General features: G+C 43.0%; 1 protein-coding gene across 1 annotated transcript in view; it reads right to left on the bottom strand.

The window, feature by feature from the left end:
* The window catches only part of RHAG (Rh associated glycoprotein), a 90,803-nt gene extending 76,207 nt beyond the window's left edge, over positions 1-14,596 (bottom strand). Inside the window, exon 1 of the mRNA XM_073586422.1 lies at positions 14,364-14,596. Within this exon, the coding sequence (XP_073442523.1) occupies positions 14,364-14,529 (166 nt within the window). The 5' untranslated portion in view covers positions 14,530-14,596. The remainder of the gene's footprint in view (positions 1-14,363) is intronic.
* Between the last annotated feature and the right edge of the window lie 1,349 nt (positions 14,597-15,945).

Raw genomic sequence — 15,945 nt, 5'->3', positions numbered from 1 at the left:
CTCATTGTGGGCATGGTCACTGGGAAGATTGATGTGTGCTCCTGAGAAGAAAGACCTCTCCACCAGGGTCTTATTCTGTTTATTTTCCATGGAGGGTGTGGGTCTCTTAGGTGTTCAAAAGAGCCAAGTTCCAGGCTCCTGTTTCCTGATCCAGGTCAGTGAGGCTCAGGAGAAGCCAGCCTCACTGGATGGATTGAAAGTCAATGAGATTTCTGTGTTTAACCCTTTCTCTCTACAGCCAATTTTCATTTTTGCATTTTCATTGTAAATCTCCAGATCAGTTTGATTACAGGAATACCAAATGTGTAGTTTTTTGCTACACTATTGGCTTAAAGTGAGATATAGCAGACGGTTATTATAACCAGCTCGGTCTACTGAATTATAGCGTATTCAAATAAAAATTAACTTTTAATGAATGTCTTTAAAAATTACCATATATACTCGAGTATAAGCCAAGGCACCTAGTTTTGCCACGAAAAACTGGGTAAGCTTATTGACTCAAGTATAAGCCGGGTATGCATTATCCCCTCATTCCTGTCCTGGTATGCATGGCTTCCCCATCCCTGTCCTTGTATGTATGGTTTCTTATCCCCTATCCTTGTATACATGTATCCCCCATCACTGTCCTGGTTTGCATGGCTGCCTGGTCTCTGTCATTGAATGCATTGCTCCCCGTCCCTGTACGCATGGATCCTTATCCACTCTCCTTGTATGTATGTTTCCAATTGAAAATAAAACAAACTAACATCCTACTCACCTTCCTGCGGGCCCTTGCAGCATCTCGTTCCGGCGCTGGCAGCTCCTGTGGCCCAGCGATCATATGGCCCCACTCATTAAGGTAATGAATATTCACTCCATGCCTATTGGAGAGGCATGCATATTCATACCCTTAATGAATGGGGCCACGTGATTGCTCAGCCGGAATTGCTGCTGTCGCCGGAACCAATGAGATGCAGTGAGGGCACGCAGGAAGGCGAGTAGGGTGTCACTGTGTGCACTGTAAGAAAAATGAATATTCAATTCTCTTTAGCACTGGGCACAGTTACAGCCGCAGCCGCTGGCTCCTGCCTCCTGTGACCCCCTGCTCCGCCACTCCCCATCCCCTGCCAGCGCTCTGGGACAATTGACTCGTGTAGAGGTGCAGGGTCTATCACAGTGATCAAAAGGAACCAACAGGAAAAATTCTATATTGATGCATACACCTGCCATTTTTATCTCCAGAAAGATGACATGGAAGGCAGGGAGACAGCAGGAGGGACGGAGGTACAGGGGACACTCGAAAGACCTCATTTCTTTCTCCTCTGACATGTATATATTGTCAGAAGAGAGAGAAATTATTTTAACTTTTTTTTATCGCAGTTATTCAATGAATAATACTCACGGATGTCGGGGGGAGTCTAAAAATTTCTAAAAATTATGGAACCAGTGCTGAAATGGCATTGGAACAGCATGGGAAAGACCCCTGGAAGCATCGCTGAATCCCAGATTGCCCAGATTGTCAGTCCACTTTTATGGACTGACACTAAAACAAACAAAACTGCAGTTAAAATTTAATTCACTGGAAAACAGGCTAATAAACATTCTTTCCAGAAGAATGACAAGTATATAAGGCAAAATAAATAATAGAAAAAAATGCTCCTCTATACTTTGGGCTATGTTCACACATGGTGTTCTTGCTGCGTTTTTGCAAATTTGCATTGCTTTCAATCGTGAAATAAACATTCTACAGAAAATGTAATTTTATCATTTTACTACCCTATCTGTCCATTTGGTGTGTGAGACCTGATCAGACACATCCTGTTTAATTTATGAAGGAGGGACAAATTTTCTTTTTTGTATTAATATTGAAATAGTTTGAAACTTATGGGGCCAGCAGGGACATTTTACATAGTATTTATCATGATAGAGTTGGGCATCAAAACACACAAAAAAAAAATTCAGAAAAAAGCTGCAGTATTAAAATGCCAGCAAAATGTTCCTATTTTAGATGGACGAATAAGATTGCATGCAGTATCATTACTGTGATGCTATTTATAACCAAAGAAGTTTTCTGTCTGTTTTGAGGTATAACAGGAAAATGATAATTGCCGTATAATATTTGACTGCTGAAAAAAGGAAATATTACAACGTCAGCAACATTTGCCCAATTCAAATGGACGTATATAACTGCAGTATCAATGTAGCAATGCCATTTGTAAGCAAAACATTTTTGTGTGTTATAAGGCACGATAAATGCCGTATAAAATGTCACTGTAGAAAAAAATATATTTTTGTGTGTTTCAAGTCACAACTCTAGCACGATAAATGCCATATAAAATGTCACTGTAGACAAAAATTACAGTATTACAATGCCAGCAAAACGTGCCCACTTCAAATGGACGTATATTAATACTGCAGCTAAAAGACTGCAGTATCAATATAGCAATGCAAATAGAAAAAAGTAAAAAATACCTGCGCTGGCTGACTATATCCTGAGGCCACCCATACAAATGGATGTAAATGAGTGTACCACTTACTTCATGCAAACTGTAGGGCTGCAGATGGATCCAGCGTGCGCCACATCTGGAGATGGCTGTACCACGGTGGTGAAAACTGAGACGCAGCACCAAGGAGGCATCCCTCCTATGAGTGGAGGTGCAGTAGCATCTCTGAAGCTGACAGCCGCTGGGCGCAATAGATAATGGCGGCGCTCTCCGGCCGAGAGGCACCGCTGGCGTGCAGCGGCTGAGGAGGGGGAGGATGAGGTGACGTCACCGGGAGGAAAGGGAAGGGAGCGCGTGCAGGCCAAACTGGCACGCGCTCCCTTCCCTTTCCTCCCGGTGACGTCACCTCATCCTCAGCCGCCATTATCTATTGCGCCCAGCGGCTGTCAGCTTCAGAGACGCTACTGCACCACCACTCATAGGAGGGACGCCTCCTTGGTGCTGCGTCTCTGTTTTCACCACCATGGTACAGCCATCTCCACACGTGGCGCACGCTGGATCCATCTGCAGCCCTACAGTTTGCATGAAGTAAGTGGTACACTCATTTACATCCATTTGTATGGGTGGCCTCAGGATATAATCAGCCAGCGCAGGTATTTTTTACTTTTTCTATTTGCAATTGGTTTTCCTTTGGGTGTGCACAGACCCAGGACATTTACCAGCAGCGGCTGTATTGCGCATATCCACCCCCACTTGCATTAGGAAGTGCCGGTGTATATTTGTCATTTTATACCAATATAGCAATGCAATTTATATAACAAATATTTTTGGGGGGGTGAAGTTTTTTCTAGCATGATAAATGCCACATAAAATTTCACTGATGAAAAAAATGCAGTATTACAGTGCCAGGAAAATGTGCCCATTTCAGATGGACGCATAAGACCACAGTATCAATATAGCAATGCTATTTGTAACCAAACAATTTTTTGAGTGTTTTGAGGCACAACTTGAGAACAATAAATGCTGCATAAAATTGCACTGCTGAAAAAAAATTGCAGTATTTCTATTGCAGGAAAATTTGCACACCTCAGATGGATTGGTTACACTGCAGGAGCAATATAGTGATGCTATTGAGATTCAACCAAGTCTGGCTTAAAACTTTTGATGCATAACTGCTGCTTCAAAAACTAAGCTAAAAATGCAAGGACTGGGGAGACTATATGCAGATGGGTAAGGAATTGTTAAATGACAGGAGACGAAAAGTCATCATAAATGGTACGTTCTCTAAATGGGATATAGTCAGCACTGGGGACTGCAGGAATCTCTACTGGGAACAGTGGTGACCGCAGGGATCTGTACTGGGATCAGTGAGGACTGCAGGGATCTGTGCAAGGACCAAATCTTTTTAATCTTTTTATTAATGACCTTGTGGTTGGGATTGAGAGTAAAGTGTCAGTCTTTACTGATAACACCAAGCTATTTAGGATATTAAAATCTGACCTTGACATTACAATATTGCAAAATGATAAAATGATCTGGATAAGATGACTGAATGGGCAAGCACCTGGCAAATAAGGTGTAATGTAGATAAATGTAAATTAATGCATCTAGACTGGAGTAATCCTATTGCTGCATATACAATAAATGGAAGAATACTCAGGATACAGAACATGAGAAGGATGGGGGGTTCTTGTTTCAAGGAAGATGAGCAGCAGCACTCAATATCAAGCAGCAGCCGAAAAGGCAAGCAAGATTTTAGGATGTTTAAAAAGAGACAAACTCCTGCAATTACAAAATTTGTTACCTTTGTATAAATCACTGGCCACATCTAGAATATGAGATCCAGGATATTAAGGAATTAGAATCAGTTCAAAGGTGGGCAACTAGATTATTACAACAGATGGCGCTCATCTGATGAAAGGTTGGAAAAGTTGGACTTGTTCAGTTTAGAAAAAAGACGTCTAAGAGGAGATCTCATTTATATGTATAAATATATGTGTGGTCAGTACAAAGGACGGCACATAACGTATTCCTTACAACGACCATACTGAGGACCAGGGGGCACTCATTACAGGTGGAAGAAAGGAGATTCCGACAGCTAAATAGGAAAGGGTTCTTTACAGTTAGTGAATTCAGACTGTTGAATGCCGAACACAGGAGGTAGTAATAGCCGACACTATAACAGCTTTTAAAAAAGAGCTGGATGATTTCCTCAATACAGATAACATTGCGAGTCATAGTTAATTTAGTGACAAAATGTATAATTGGTGGAGAAAGGTTGAACTTGATGGCCTGAGGTCTTTTTTCAGCCTATATAACCGTGTAACTATGCACAGAGTAAATGAAATTTACAATATAGCTCTGGACAGTGAGACAGCTTGTTAAGGGCTAGCGGAACGCACCAAATAATGAAAATGGTATAAGGTGCGTTTGCAGCCTGGGGTCCACCGTGCAGAGATGGAAAGCTGCTGCTCGGTAATGGCGGAGAACTAAATGAACACCGGCGAGTAACCACTGACCCGGTGTATAAGAGGCGAACTCTGCTACTTCACAGGGCTGCTGTGGCATAAGATGAGCACAAGTGACGAGGTCACAGGACTCGGCCCCAAGGACACGGGGATTGAGGGCTTCTAGACCCACTTGCGCAAGGAGCCACTACTGTGGCGCCAGGGAAAGACGCTATGGACGCTGTGCCCTGTTAGCTTTAACAGGGTGCAGCAGAAAGACGCGTACCACACTAGGTATGTACAGCGCAGCTCTGGTGGACGCCACTAACCAGCCTAAACTTAGGACTGGAAAGCGCTATTGTTGCGCACGGCGTCGCTCAAATGGGAGCTGCTGTACATGCTGTACGGTAGTGCCTTAGGTAGGATGGCACAATATGGTTTTAAGAGAGGTGCTGTGAACTGGGAGTGATGTGGCACTAGACTTAGCCACTACAAGGCGCTGACTCTGACTCTAATAGCCCTAAACCATACGTATACAAGGGAGGGGAGTCTTAATGAGTCAGTCACCAGATACATGCATCCATCATCACTCACACAAAATACCATAAGAGTCTATACTAACACATGGCGGACTCTTTTATAGCAGCGTCCTTCTGGGACCTTCCTAGTGGTCCAATGGGAGCAGCAATAGGACCTGAGCATGTGACCTCAGACCTCCACTGAGAGGACTTCCCATGGGCATGCTCAGTGAACCGAAAGATGGACTGCTCGCTGCTGGCTATTGCAGGTTACAATAGCTGAACCCTGATAAGCAGCAGTAACCAAGCCAACAGTAGTAGACTGAGCAAGACACCAAGAATGATATCTTTGCTGAGCAGGCTCTTCTGCGGCTGGAGAGGAATGGGAGACTGCAGATGGCAAATCTCAGGATTCCTCCTGTGCAGAGGCAGGAACCTGATGCCTAGCACAGCTCACTCTAATCAGGACAGTTCTGATGCATCTGGAATGGTTGGCAGATAGGCTTTAACTGTGTAGGATGTTCAAGGTGTCCACTCCTGTGTATCTGCAGCTGTATCATTGCAGGAGCTTATATCTATAACTTGTTTGTATACACCTGATTATAGTAATCTATGAAACTCATGTCATAATTCTTGGGCGTCATGATTAATGTTTTTAGGAAAGACCTTAGTAAAAAAAAAAAAAAAGAAGCCATTGTGTCCCTGAAAGAGTTTCCTTGTCCTGGTGCCAGAAAGGGAAGGAAATTCATTTGTAAGGGATGCGGCTTAAATTACCCACATTCATTCCAAGAATTAATGATAAGAACCGAAAGACCTTACGACTTAATTGCTTTATTATTCAAAGAATTCGGTGGATGGGAAAAAACATCTCAAATCATTAACTTTGTACTGCGTCCAATGCAAAAAAAATACAATAATGTTGTCTGAGAAATATGGATCTTAAGGAATAGAAAAAATAGTGGACCTTTTTGTTGTTACTCCCCCCACCCAACAATTATAGGAAGATATAAATATTAATGTGCAGGATATAATCAAGCCAGTAGCCATTGTAAGGGCCACATCCATCTCTCGGGCCATAGGTAATGACTATATGTCTACACTAACATATTAATAAGAGAGATATAGATTATATACTGTAGATTTCCCATTGGTAACAGTTAGTGATTCCTGCTCTTACCCTGCATCAAAACACCCCAGTCCAGGGTCCCTCTATCACCCAGCATCTAACTGAAGCCCTGCTCAATCTCATTAAAGAGTTTTTTGAAGAATTTTCTTCAGTGGCACAAAGGCTTACTGCTTGCCAGAAAGGAGTACAATTCTACATGATTGACAGTTCAGGCCAGTGGGATGATGGAGCCACTAGGTTGAACTGCGTGTGCTCTTCGTAGCACCGGAGGCGCACCGGGAGACTGAAGATGGACATATCTAGAGCAGTGAAGGCAAGTACTAAAGCAAAGATCTTTTATTTGTGAGCTCCATGCCTTGAAAACTGGCCAAGCATTGGTATACCGAAGAATGGTCGGTACCACAGGCAACAATATGTACACTATAAAATTTAAAATCCTTCTGTTCTTGAAAACAGAAGGATTTTTAATAAGAGGTAAAATAAAAAGGTACTTATTTATGCAAGCACTTTGCAATTTTATCCATTTATGGTGTTGAGAAAACTATACAGGAAACCGGTCATATGAAAAAATGGTATTAATCTACAGACAGACATGAGGTTAATCAGCAGGTAAATTAGCATTCTGATCAGCCCGGCACCTGCATTTAAAGCCCTGCTACCTGGAGGAAATGAACATAGCGTTTGGGTTTGAGTCATGCCAGCGGGGGTTCAGTCAGCAGTGAGTATAGAGAATGACAGCATTAAGACATGGGCCTAATGCCAAACACACAAACACACCATGGGCGAAGATACCACCTGTGCAGCCTGTGCGGCTGCACCGGGGCCTGGAGGTGGAGGGGGGACATGCAGGGGCTAAAGGGCAATGATGGGGTGATGGACAATGCAATGATGGGGTGGTAGGGGAGAAGGCAATGATGGAGGTGGTGGAAACGGCAATGATGGGGTGGTGGGAGAAAAAGCAATGATGATGGGAGTGGTGGGGGCGAATGCAATGATAGTGGTGGAAAGGGCAATAATGGTGGTGGTGGTGGATTGGGCAATGATGGGAGTAGTGGGGAAGAGACAATGATGGGAGTGATGGGGAGGAGAAATGATGGAGGTGGTGGAATGGGCAATGAAGGGGTGGCAGGGGAGAAAGCAATGATAGTGGTGGGGAGAAGGCAATGATGGAGGTGGAGAAGAGGGCAATGATGGGGTGGGGGAGAGGACAATAACGGGATGTGGGGGGAGGAGGACAATGAGGGGTGTGGGGAATTGGGATAGAAGGAAGGGAGACTAATAATGGACTTAGGAGCAGGGGGTGGAGGAAGACATTAATATCGCTTATTATGTCTAACACAGTCCCTTAGTATATAGTATATGTATTTATTATGTCTAAGGCTACTTTCACACTTGCGTTTTTTTGCGTTGCGCATTGTGCGCAGTGCAAAAGCACATAAAAAATGCATCATGCGTTTGTCTGTGTTTTCTTGCGGTTTTGCGCATGGTTTTCTTAAAACGCACCCATAGACTATAATGGGTGTTTGGGTGAATTTTGTGCACATTGCGTGGGCATGCGTTTTTTTGGGACAACTCGGACGCACAAAAAATGCAACAGGATGCATTTTGTGCGCCCGAGCGCACACTACAAAAAAACGCATGCTCATACAAACGCGTACAAACGCATGTGTATGCGCACCCATGTAAAGTATAGGGAAAAAAACGCAAGTGTGAAACCAGCCTAACACAGTCCTATAGTGTACTCACTAATTCTGTATAACACCATCCTTAGTTACATAGTTTCCTCTTTTATTGTGTATAACACCGTCCCTTGTTATGTACCATCCTCTCTAGTTATATACTGTATGATGCTGTCCCTTATTATATACTGGTGCTTCTCACAAAATTAGAATATCATCAAAAAGTTAATTGATTTCAGTTCTTCAATGCAAGAAGTGAAATTCATATATTATATAGAGTCATTACACGCAGAGTGATCTATTTCACGTGTTTATTTCTGTTAATGTTGATGATTATGGCTTACAGCCAATGAAAACCTAAAAGTCATTATCTCAGTAAATTAGAATACTTTATAACATCAGCTTGAAAAAATGATTTTAAAATCCCAAATGTTGGCCTACTGAAATGTATGATCAGTAAATGCAGTCAATACTTGGTCGGGGCTCCTTTTGCATCAATTACTGCCTCAATGCGGCGTGGCATGGAGGCGATCAGCCTGTGGCACTGCTGAGGGGTTATGGAAGCCCAGGTTGGGTTGATAGCAGACTTCAGCTCGTCTGCATTGTTGAGTCTGGTGTCTCTCATCTTCCTCTTTACAATACCTCATAGATTCTCTATGGGTTTAAGGTCCGGTGAGTTTCCTGCCAATCAAGCACAGTGATACTGTTGTGTGTACACCAGGTATTGGTACTTTTGTTCGTGTGGACAGGGGCCAAGTCCTGCTGGAGAATGACATTTCCATTTCCAAAAAAGCTTGTCAGCAGAGGGAAGCATGAAGTGCTCTAAAATTTCCTGGTAGATGTCTGCGCTGACTTTGGTCTTGATAAAACACAGTGGACCTTCACCAGCAGATGACATGGCTCCCCAAACCATCACTGATTGTGGAAATTTCACACTAGACCTCAAGCAGTTTGAATTGTCTGTCTCTCCACTCTTCCTCCAGACTCTGGGACATTGATTTCAAAGGTCTAGTGTGAAGTATCCACAATCAATGATGGTTTCGGGAGCCATGTCTTCTGCTGGTGTAGGTCCACTGTGTTTTACAAAAAGACCAAAGTCAGAGCAGCCGTCTACCAGGAAATTTTAGAGCCCTTCATGCTTCCCTCTGCCGTCAAGCTTTTTGGAGATGGAAATTTAATTCTCCAGCAGGAGTTGGCACCTGTCCACACGAACAAAAGCATCAATACCTGGACACACAACAGTATCACTGTGCTTGATTGGCCAGCAAACTCGCCTGACCTTAACCCCATAGAGAATAAAGAATCTATGGGGTATTGTCAAGACGAAGATGAGAGACACCAGACCCAACAATGCAGACGAGCTGAAGGCTGCTATCAAAGCAACCTGGGTTTCCATAACCCCTCAGCAGTACCACAGGCTGATCGCCTCCATGCCATGCCGCATTGATGCAGTAATTGATGCAAAAGGAGCCCAGAACAAGTATTGAGTGCATTTACTGATCATACATTTCCGTAGGCCAACATTTCGGATTTTAAAATAATTTTTTCAAGCTGGTGTTATAAAGTATTCTAATTTACTGAGATAATGACGTTTGGGTTTTCATTGGCTGTAAGCCATAATCATCAACATTAACAGAAATAAGAACGTGAAATAGATCACTCTGTGTGTAATGACTCTATAGAATATACGAGTTTCACTTTTTGTATTGAAGAACTGAAATAAATTCACTTTTTGATGATATTCAAATTTTGTGAGAAGCTCCTGTAGCTTCCTCTGCTGTTATGTATTTTAAAATCCGAAATGTTGGCCTACGGAAATGTATGATCAGTAAATGCACTCAATACTTGGTCTGGGTTCCTTTTGCATCAATTACTGCATCAATGCGGCGTGGCATGGAGACAATCAGCCTGTGGTACTGCTCAAAAAAATAAAGGGAACACTTAAACAACACAATGTATTAGGATGTATTATGTATTCCCTTTATTTTTTGAGCAGTAAATATATATATATATATATATATATATATATATATATATATAGAATATATATGTATAGGATTTTAAACCTTTACGGCATAATGTTACCACTGGTTTTATTGGTGACTTTGGTCCCAGCTGCCTTGAGATCATTAACAAGTTCCCCCGTGTAGTTTTAGCCTGATCTCTAACCTTCCTCATGATCAAGGATACCCCATGAGGTGAGATTTTGTATGGTGCCCCAGATCAATGTCAATTCACAGTCATTTTGTATGCACACGCAGTTCAACCTAGAGGCTCCATCATCCCACTGGCCTGAACTGTCAATCATGTAGGATTGTACTCCTTTCTGGCAAGCAGTAAGCCTTTGCGCCACTGAAGAATATTCTTCAAAAAACCTCTTTAATGAGATTGTGCAGGGCTTCAGTTAGATGCTGGTTGATAGAAGGACACTGGACTGGGGTGTTTTGAGTACAGCAATCACATGGTACCGCTCATTAAAGTCATGAATATGCGCATATTCATGACTTTAATGAGCGGTACCACGTGACCGCTGAAGGAAGGAAGAGCTGAGGTGCCGAAGACTGTGGGAGAAGCAGGGGCTGCAGAGACACGCCAGGAGGGGGTAAGTATATGAGTTATTCACCTGTCCCTGTTCCACTGCCATGCGCCGCTCTGTCCTCTGCATCCTCTGTCTGTGACGTTCAAGTCAGAGGGCACGATGATGTGTTTAGTGTGCGCCCTCTGGCTGAAAAGTCACTGACAGAGGACCCGGAACACAGAGAGGCACGTGGCGGTGGAACAAGCGCAGGTGAATATTGCAGGTGCCAGGGCCCTGAGCCAGCGGCAACACCAGCGCCTGGTCCCCAGCGACAAGAGTTGAGTATGTCTTTTTTTTTATTTGCAGCAGCATATGGGGCCATAACCTTTATGGGGAAGCATATGGGGTATAATTTATGGAGCATCTTATGGGACAGCATATGGGGCATCATCTATGGAGCATCTTTTGGGGCAGCATATGGGGCATAATCTATGGAGCAGTATATGGGGAATAATCTATAGAGCAGCATATGGGACCATAGCCTTAATGTGGCAGCATATGGGGCATAATCTATGGAGCAGTATATGGGGCAGAATAAGGGCCATAATCTATGGGGCATTATATGGGGCAGTATATGGGAAATAATAGATGGAGCATTTTATGGGGCAGCATATGGGGCATAATCTATGGAGCAGCATATAGGGCACAATCTATGGCGCATCTTATGGGCAGCATATGGGGCATAATGTATGGAGCATCTTATGGGGCAGCATATGAGGCACAATCTATGAAGCAGTATATGGGGCAGCATATGGGCATAATCTATGGAGCATCATATAGGGCAGCATATGGGGCCATAACCTTTATGGGGCAGCATATGGGGCATAATTTATGGAGCATCTTATGGGACAGCATATGGGGCATCATCTATGGATCATCTTATGGGGCAGCATATGGGGCAGAATATTTGGAGAATAATATGGGGAATAATATATGGAGCAGCATATGGGGCCATAACCTTTATGTGGCAGCATATGAGGCTTAATATATGGAGCAGTAATTGGGGCAGCATATGGGGCATAATCTATGTGGCATTATATGGGGCAGTATATGGGACATAATCTATGGAGCATTTTATAGGGCAGCATATGGAGCATAATCTATGGAGCAGCATATGGGGCACAATCTATGGAGCATCTTATGGGGCAGCACATGAGGCATAATCTATGAAGCAGTATATGGGGCAGCATATGGGCATAATCTATAGAGCATCTTATGGGGCATAATTAGGGATGAGCGAGTAGTGTAGTATTTGGACTTGCTGTACTCATTATGAGTACCTCCTAATACTCGGGTACTCGTGACGAGTAGCGAGTCCAATGTAAGTCTATGGGAAATGCGATTAATGGGCTGTGAGTGTGTGCTAGGCTGGGTGGGGACTGTGAAGACTGTGCCAGGCTGTGTGGGACAGTGCTGGCCTGTGCGGGGACTGTTCCGGTCTGTGCAGGACTGTGCCGGGCTGTGCAGGACTGTGCTGGCCTGTGTGAAGACTGTGCTGTGCTGTGCAGGACTGTGCTGGGCTTTGCAGGTACTGTGCGGGGACTATGCCGGGCTGTGTGGGACTGTGCTAGGCTGTGCGGGACTGTGCCGGGCTGTGTGGGACGGTGCTGGGCTTTGCAGGTACTGTGCGGGACTGTGCCGGGCTTTGCAGCTACTGTGCGGGGACTATGCCGGGCTGTGTGGGACTGTGCTGGCTTGTGCGGGACTGTGCTGGGCTGTGCAGGTACTGTATGGGGACTATGCTGGGCTGTGTGGGACTGTGCTGGGCTGTGCAGATACTGTGTGGGACTGTGTGAAACTATGCGGGGACTGTGCGGAACTGTGCTGGGCTGTGCAAGTACTCTGCGGGACTGTACTGGGCTGTGCGGGGACTGTGCTGGGCTGTGCGGGAACTGTGCTGGGCTGTGCAGGTACTGTGCAGGGACTATGCCGGGCTGTGTGGGACTGTGCTGGGCTGTGCAGGTACTGTGCGGGACTGTGCTGGGCTGTGCGGGGACTGTGCGGGCTGTGCCGAATATTGCGAGGCGAGTAGTGAAATACTCGCGAGGATTCGAGTACCGCGAGTACCGCATTACTTGCGGAGTACCGTATCCTAGCAAGTATACTCGCTCATCCCTAGGCATAATCTATGGAGCAGCATATGGGGCATAATGTATGGAGCATCTTATGGGGCCATAACCTTTATGGAGCAGCATATGGGGAATATTATTGCATGGAACATCTTATGGTGTCATTATTAACCTTTGTGGATTACTATATGGGGTGTATTTTGTATGGAGCATCTTATGGGCCCATCATGAACTGTATGGAGCATTATATTGGTCTCCTGATTCAATATGGATATTCAAATACATTTAACCTACTGATGTCTCAATTAATTTTACTTTTATTGGTATCTATTTTAATTTTTGAAATATACCAGTAGCTGCTGCATTTCCCACCCTTGGCATATACTCGAGTCAATAAGTTTTCCCAGGTTTTTTTGCAAAATTAGGGGGGTCGGCTTATACTTGGGTTGGCTTATACTGGAGTATATACGGTATTTCCCCCACTGTATATATAAAGTATATACAAAAATTAAGAGACCACTTTCAAATGTTCAGTTTGTCTGATTTTTCTCTTTATAGGTATATTTTTGTGTAAAATGTAAATTGCCCTTTTATACTATAAACTTCTGACAACATGTCTCCGAATTTCCAAGCAAAAAATTTTGTATTTACTTTCTAACAAAGAAAAATGTTCAAAATTAAATAAAAACCCAGGGCTTTCAGATCTCAAATAATGCAAAGAAAACAAGTTCATAATCATTTAGAAACAACAATGCTAATGTTTTAACTCAGGAAGAGTTCAGAAATCAATATGTTGTGGAATAACCAAGATTTTTAATCATAGCTTTCATGCGTCTTGGCATGCTTTCCACCAGTAGTCTCTTAATTTTAGTTTTGTTTTTTTGTTTTACAGTAGCTTTAAAAAAAATCACTCATTGTTTTGCTACTAACATAGGTTATCACTTATCGGCTTTTATCTTAATATAAATTTCAGACTTTGGAAAGGTGTCATATAAGAGGAAATCCTGCTTCATGGATGTAATTAGACACAGTCAGACTATTCTCTTCTGCAATACTTCCCGTGATAAGAATGTATTTTTTTTTCTTTTTGGCAGTCAAACATGATGTATTAATTTAACCAACAATAAAAAAAAATAACAGAAGAAATTAAAATGAATAAATAAATAATGTAATTAATCATAAATATAATATTAAATAAATTAATACAATATTTAATTAATGTAAACAAGTATATATATATATATATATATATATATATATATAATTGTAATGAAACTGAAAAAAACTTTTTTGCTCTATACAATATCAATATGTCTATAAGTATTTACTAAATGTGCAACCTGCATTATTTTATTAATTTTATTCATATATCATGTATTTTTATAAGTCTTAATATTTACAAATAAACAACAATAATAGAAAATTATGAAGTAACTATAAGGTAAAAAAAAATATTTGAACAAAAATCCAAACTTTTTCACTTATTTCCGAATAATCAAACAAGAATTTAAAGTGATACTTACATGGATATAAGTCAATGAATTCATCTTCCCTGTGCGTGGCGTTGCGAGAAGGTGAATGGCTTTGTGTGTCATATTGAACAAATATTCCAAATAATACAATGAGCAGGATCTGGAGTCCGATGGCCAAGATGGAAAATTTAAACCTCATATTAGTGTCGTATGCCATGATGACGGTGACGTGACTTTGTTCTTGTCAAGTCCTGCAAGAAACTGATAAAGGGAGAGTGTGCAGCCTCTATTTAATGGGTTTCACTAGATATGGATGACACTGCAGAAAGAAAAGGGGTCTGGTCAGAGAGACACTCCCTCCGAGATAAGACGTGATGAATAATACAAAGAAAAGTAATAAGAAAAGGAACAACATAGAAAAAACATATTTAGTAGATATATTTAAAAAATGGCAGCTCTCCAATGTCCAAGTAAAAACAGTAAAGATGCCTTTATTAATTCATGACTTACAGGTGGAAAAAAGTTCCAGGAGATACTAAAACATTTCTTCACTAAGTCATGTATTAAAGGGAATCTGTCACCTCATTTTTGGCCTATGAGATGCTGCCACTGCCATCAGGGGCTTATCTACAGCATTATGTAATGCTGTAGATAAGCCACCGATGTAACCTGAAAGAGAAGAAAAATCGAGTTAGATTATACTCACCCGGGGGTCCGGTCCGGTCCGATGGGTGTCATGGTCCGATGGGTGTCATGGTCCGATCCGGCGCCTCCCATCTTCTAGCGATGATGTCCTCCTTACTTCTGCTGCGGCTCCTGCACAGGTGTACTTTTTCTGCCCTATTGAGGGCAGAGTAAAGTACTGCAGTGCGCAGGCAACGGGAAAGGTCAGAGAGGTCCGGCGCCTGCGCATTGCAGTACTTTACTCTGCTCTCAACAGGGCAGAAAAAGTATGCCTGCACAGGAGCCGCGGCAGAAGTAAGAAGGAGGACGTCATCACTAGAAGATGGGAGGCGCCGGACTCGACCGCGACACCCATCGGACCGGACCGGACCCCCGGGTGAGTATAATCTAACTCGTTTTTCTTATCTTTCAGGTTACATTGGAGCTTATCTACAGCATTACAGAATGCTGTAGATAAGCCCCTTATGGCGGTGGCCGCAGCTCATAGGGCAAAAATGGGGTGACAGATCCCTTTAAGAAAGGCATCATCACCTTGATTTCGTGACATACTGTATATCTGTAATAATGGTGGACTGTCTTACTCTGTTCCTGCCCCTGAAGACAAAAATCGTGCTATGTGTACAGTGTCATGTGGTTTTACATGAAATGTGAATAGTGATGTGCGTCTTGTATCATGTGTTATGGTAAAGTACAGCGTATAAGTCATGTCGAATGTGAATAGTGCCGGGGAAGTGTGGCGCCCCTGAGGGTTCAGTCACTACAGAGGTACTGCACCTCCTTCTGAGATGTGGTACCCCACTATCCAGGTAAGGTGGAGACGCCTGACCACACTCCAACACTCACATCCCACACGCACACCAGTAGTGTAGCAGAGCAACCTTGGTGGCTCCTTGCTTGGAACACAAAGAGTGCTGGGAGGTGGGTGGAGCTTAGACTGCACAAGAGAGTG

This window comes from Dendrobates tinctorius, unplaced genomic scaffold (genome assembly GCF_039654945.1).
Source record: "Dendrobates tinctorius isolate UK_male_01 unplaced genomic scaffold, ASM3965494v1 ptg000093l, whole genome shotgun sequence".
Lineage (NCBI taxonomy): Eukaryota > Metazoa > Chordata > Amphibia > Anura > Dendrobatidae > Dendrobates > Dendrobates tinctorius.
This window is presented reverse-complemented; position numbering and strand designations above follow the sequence as displayed.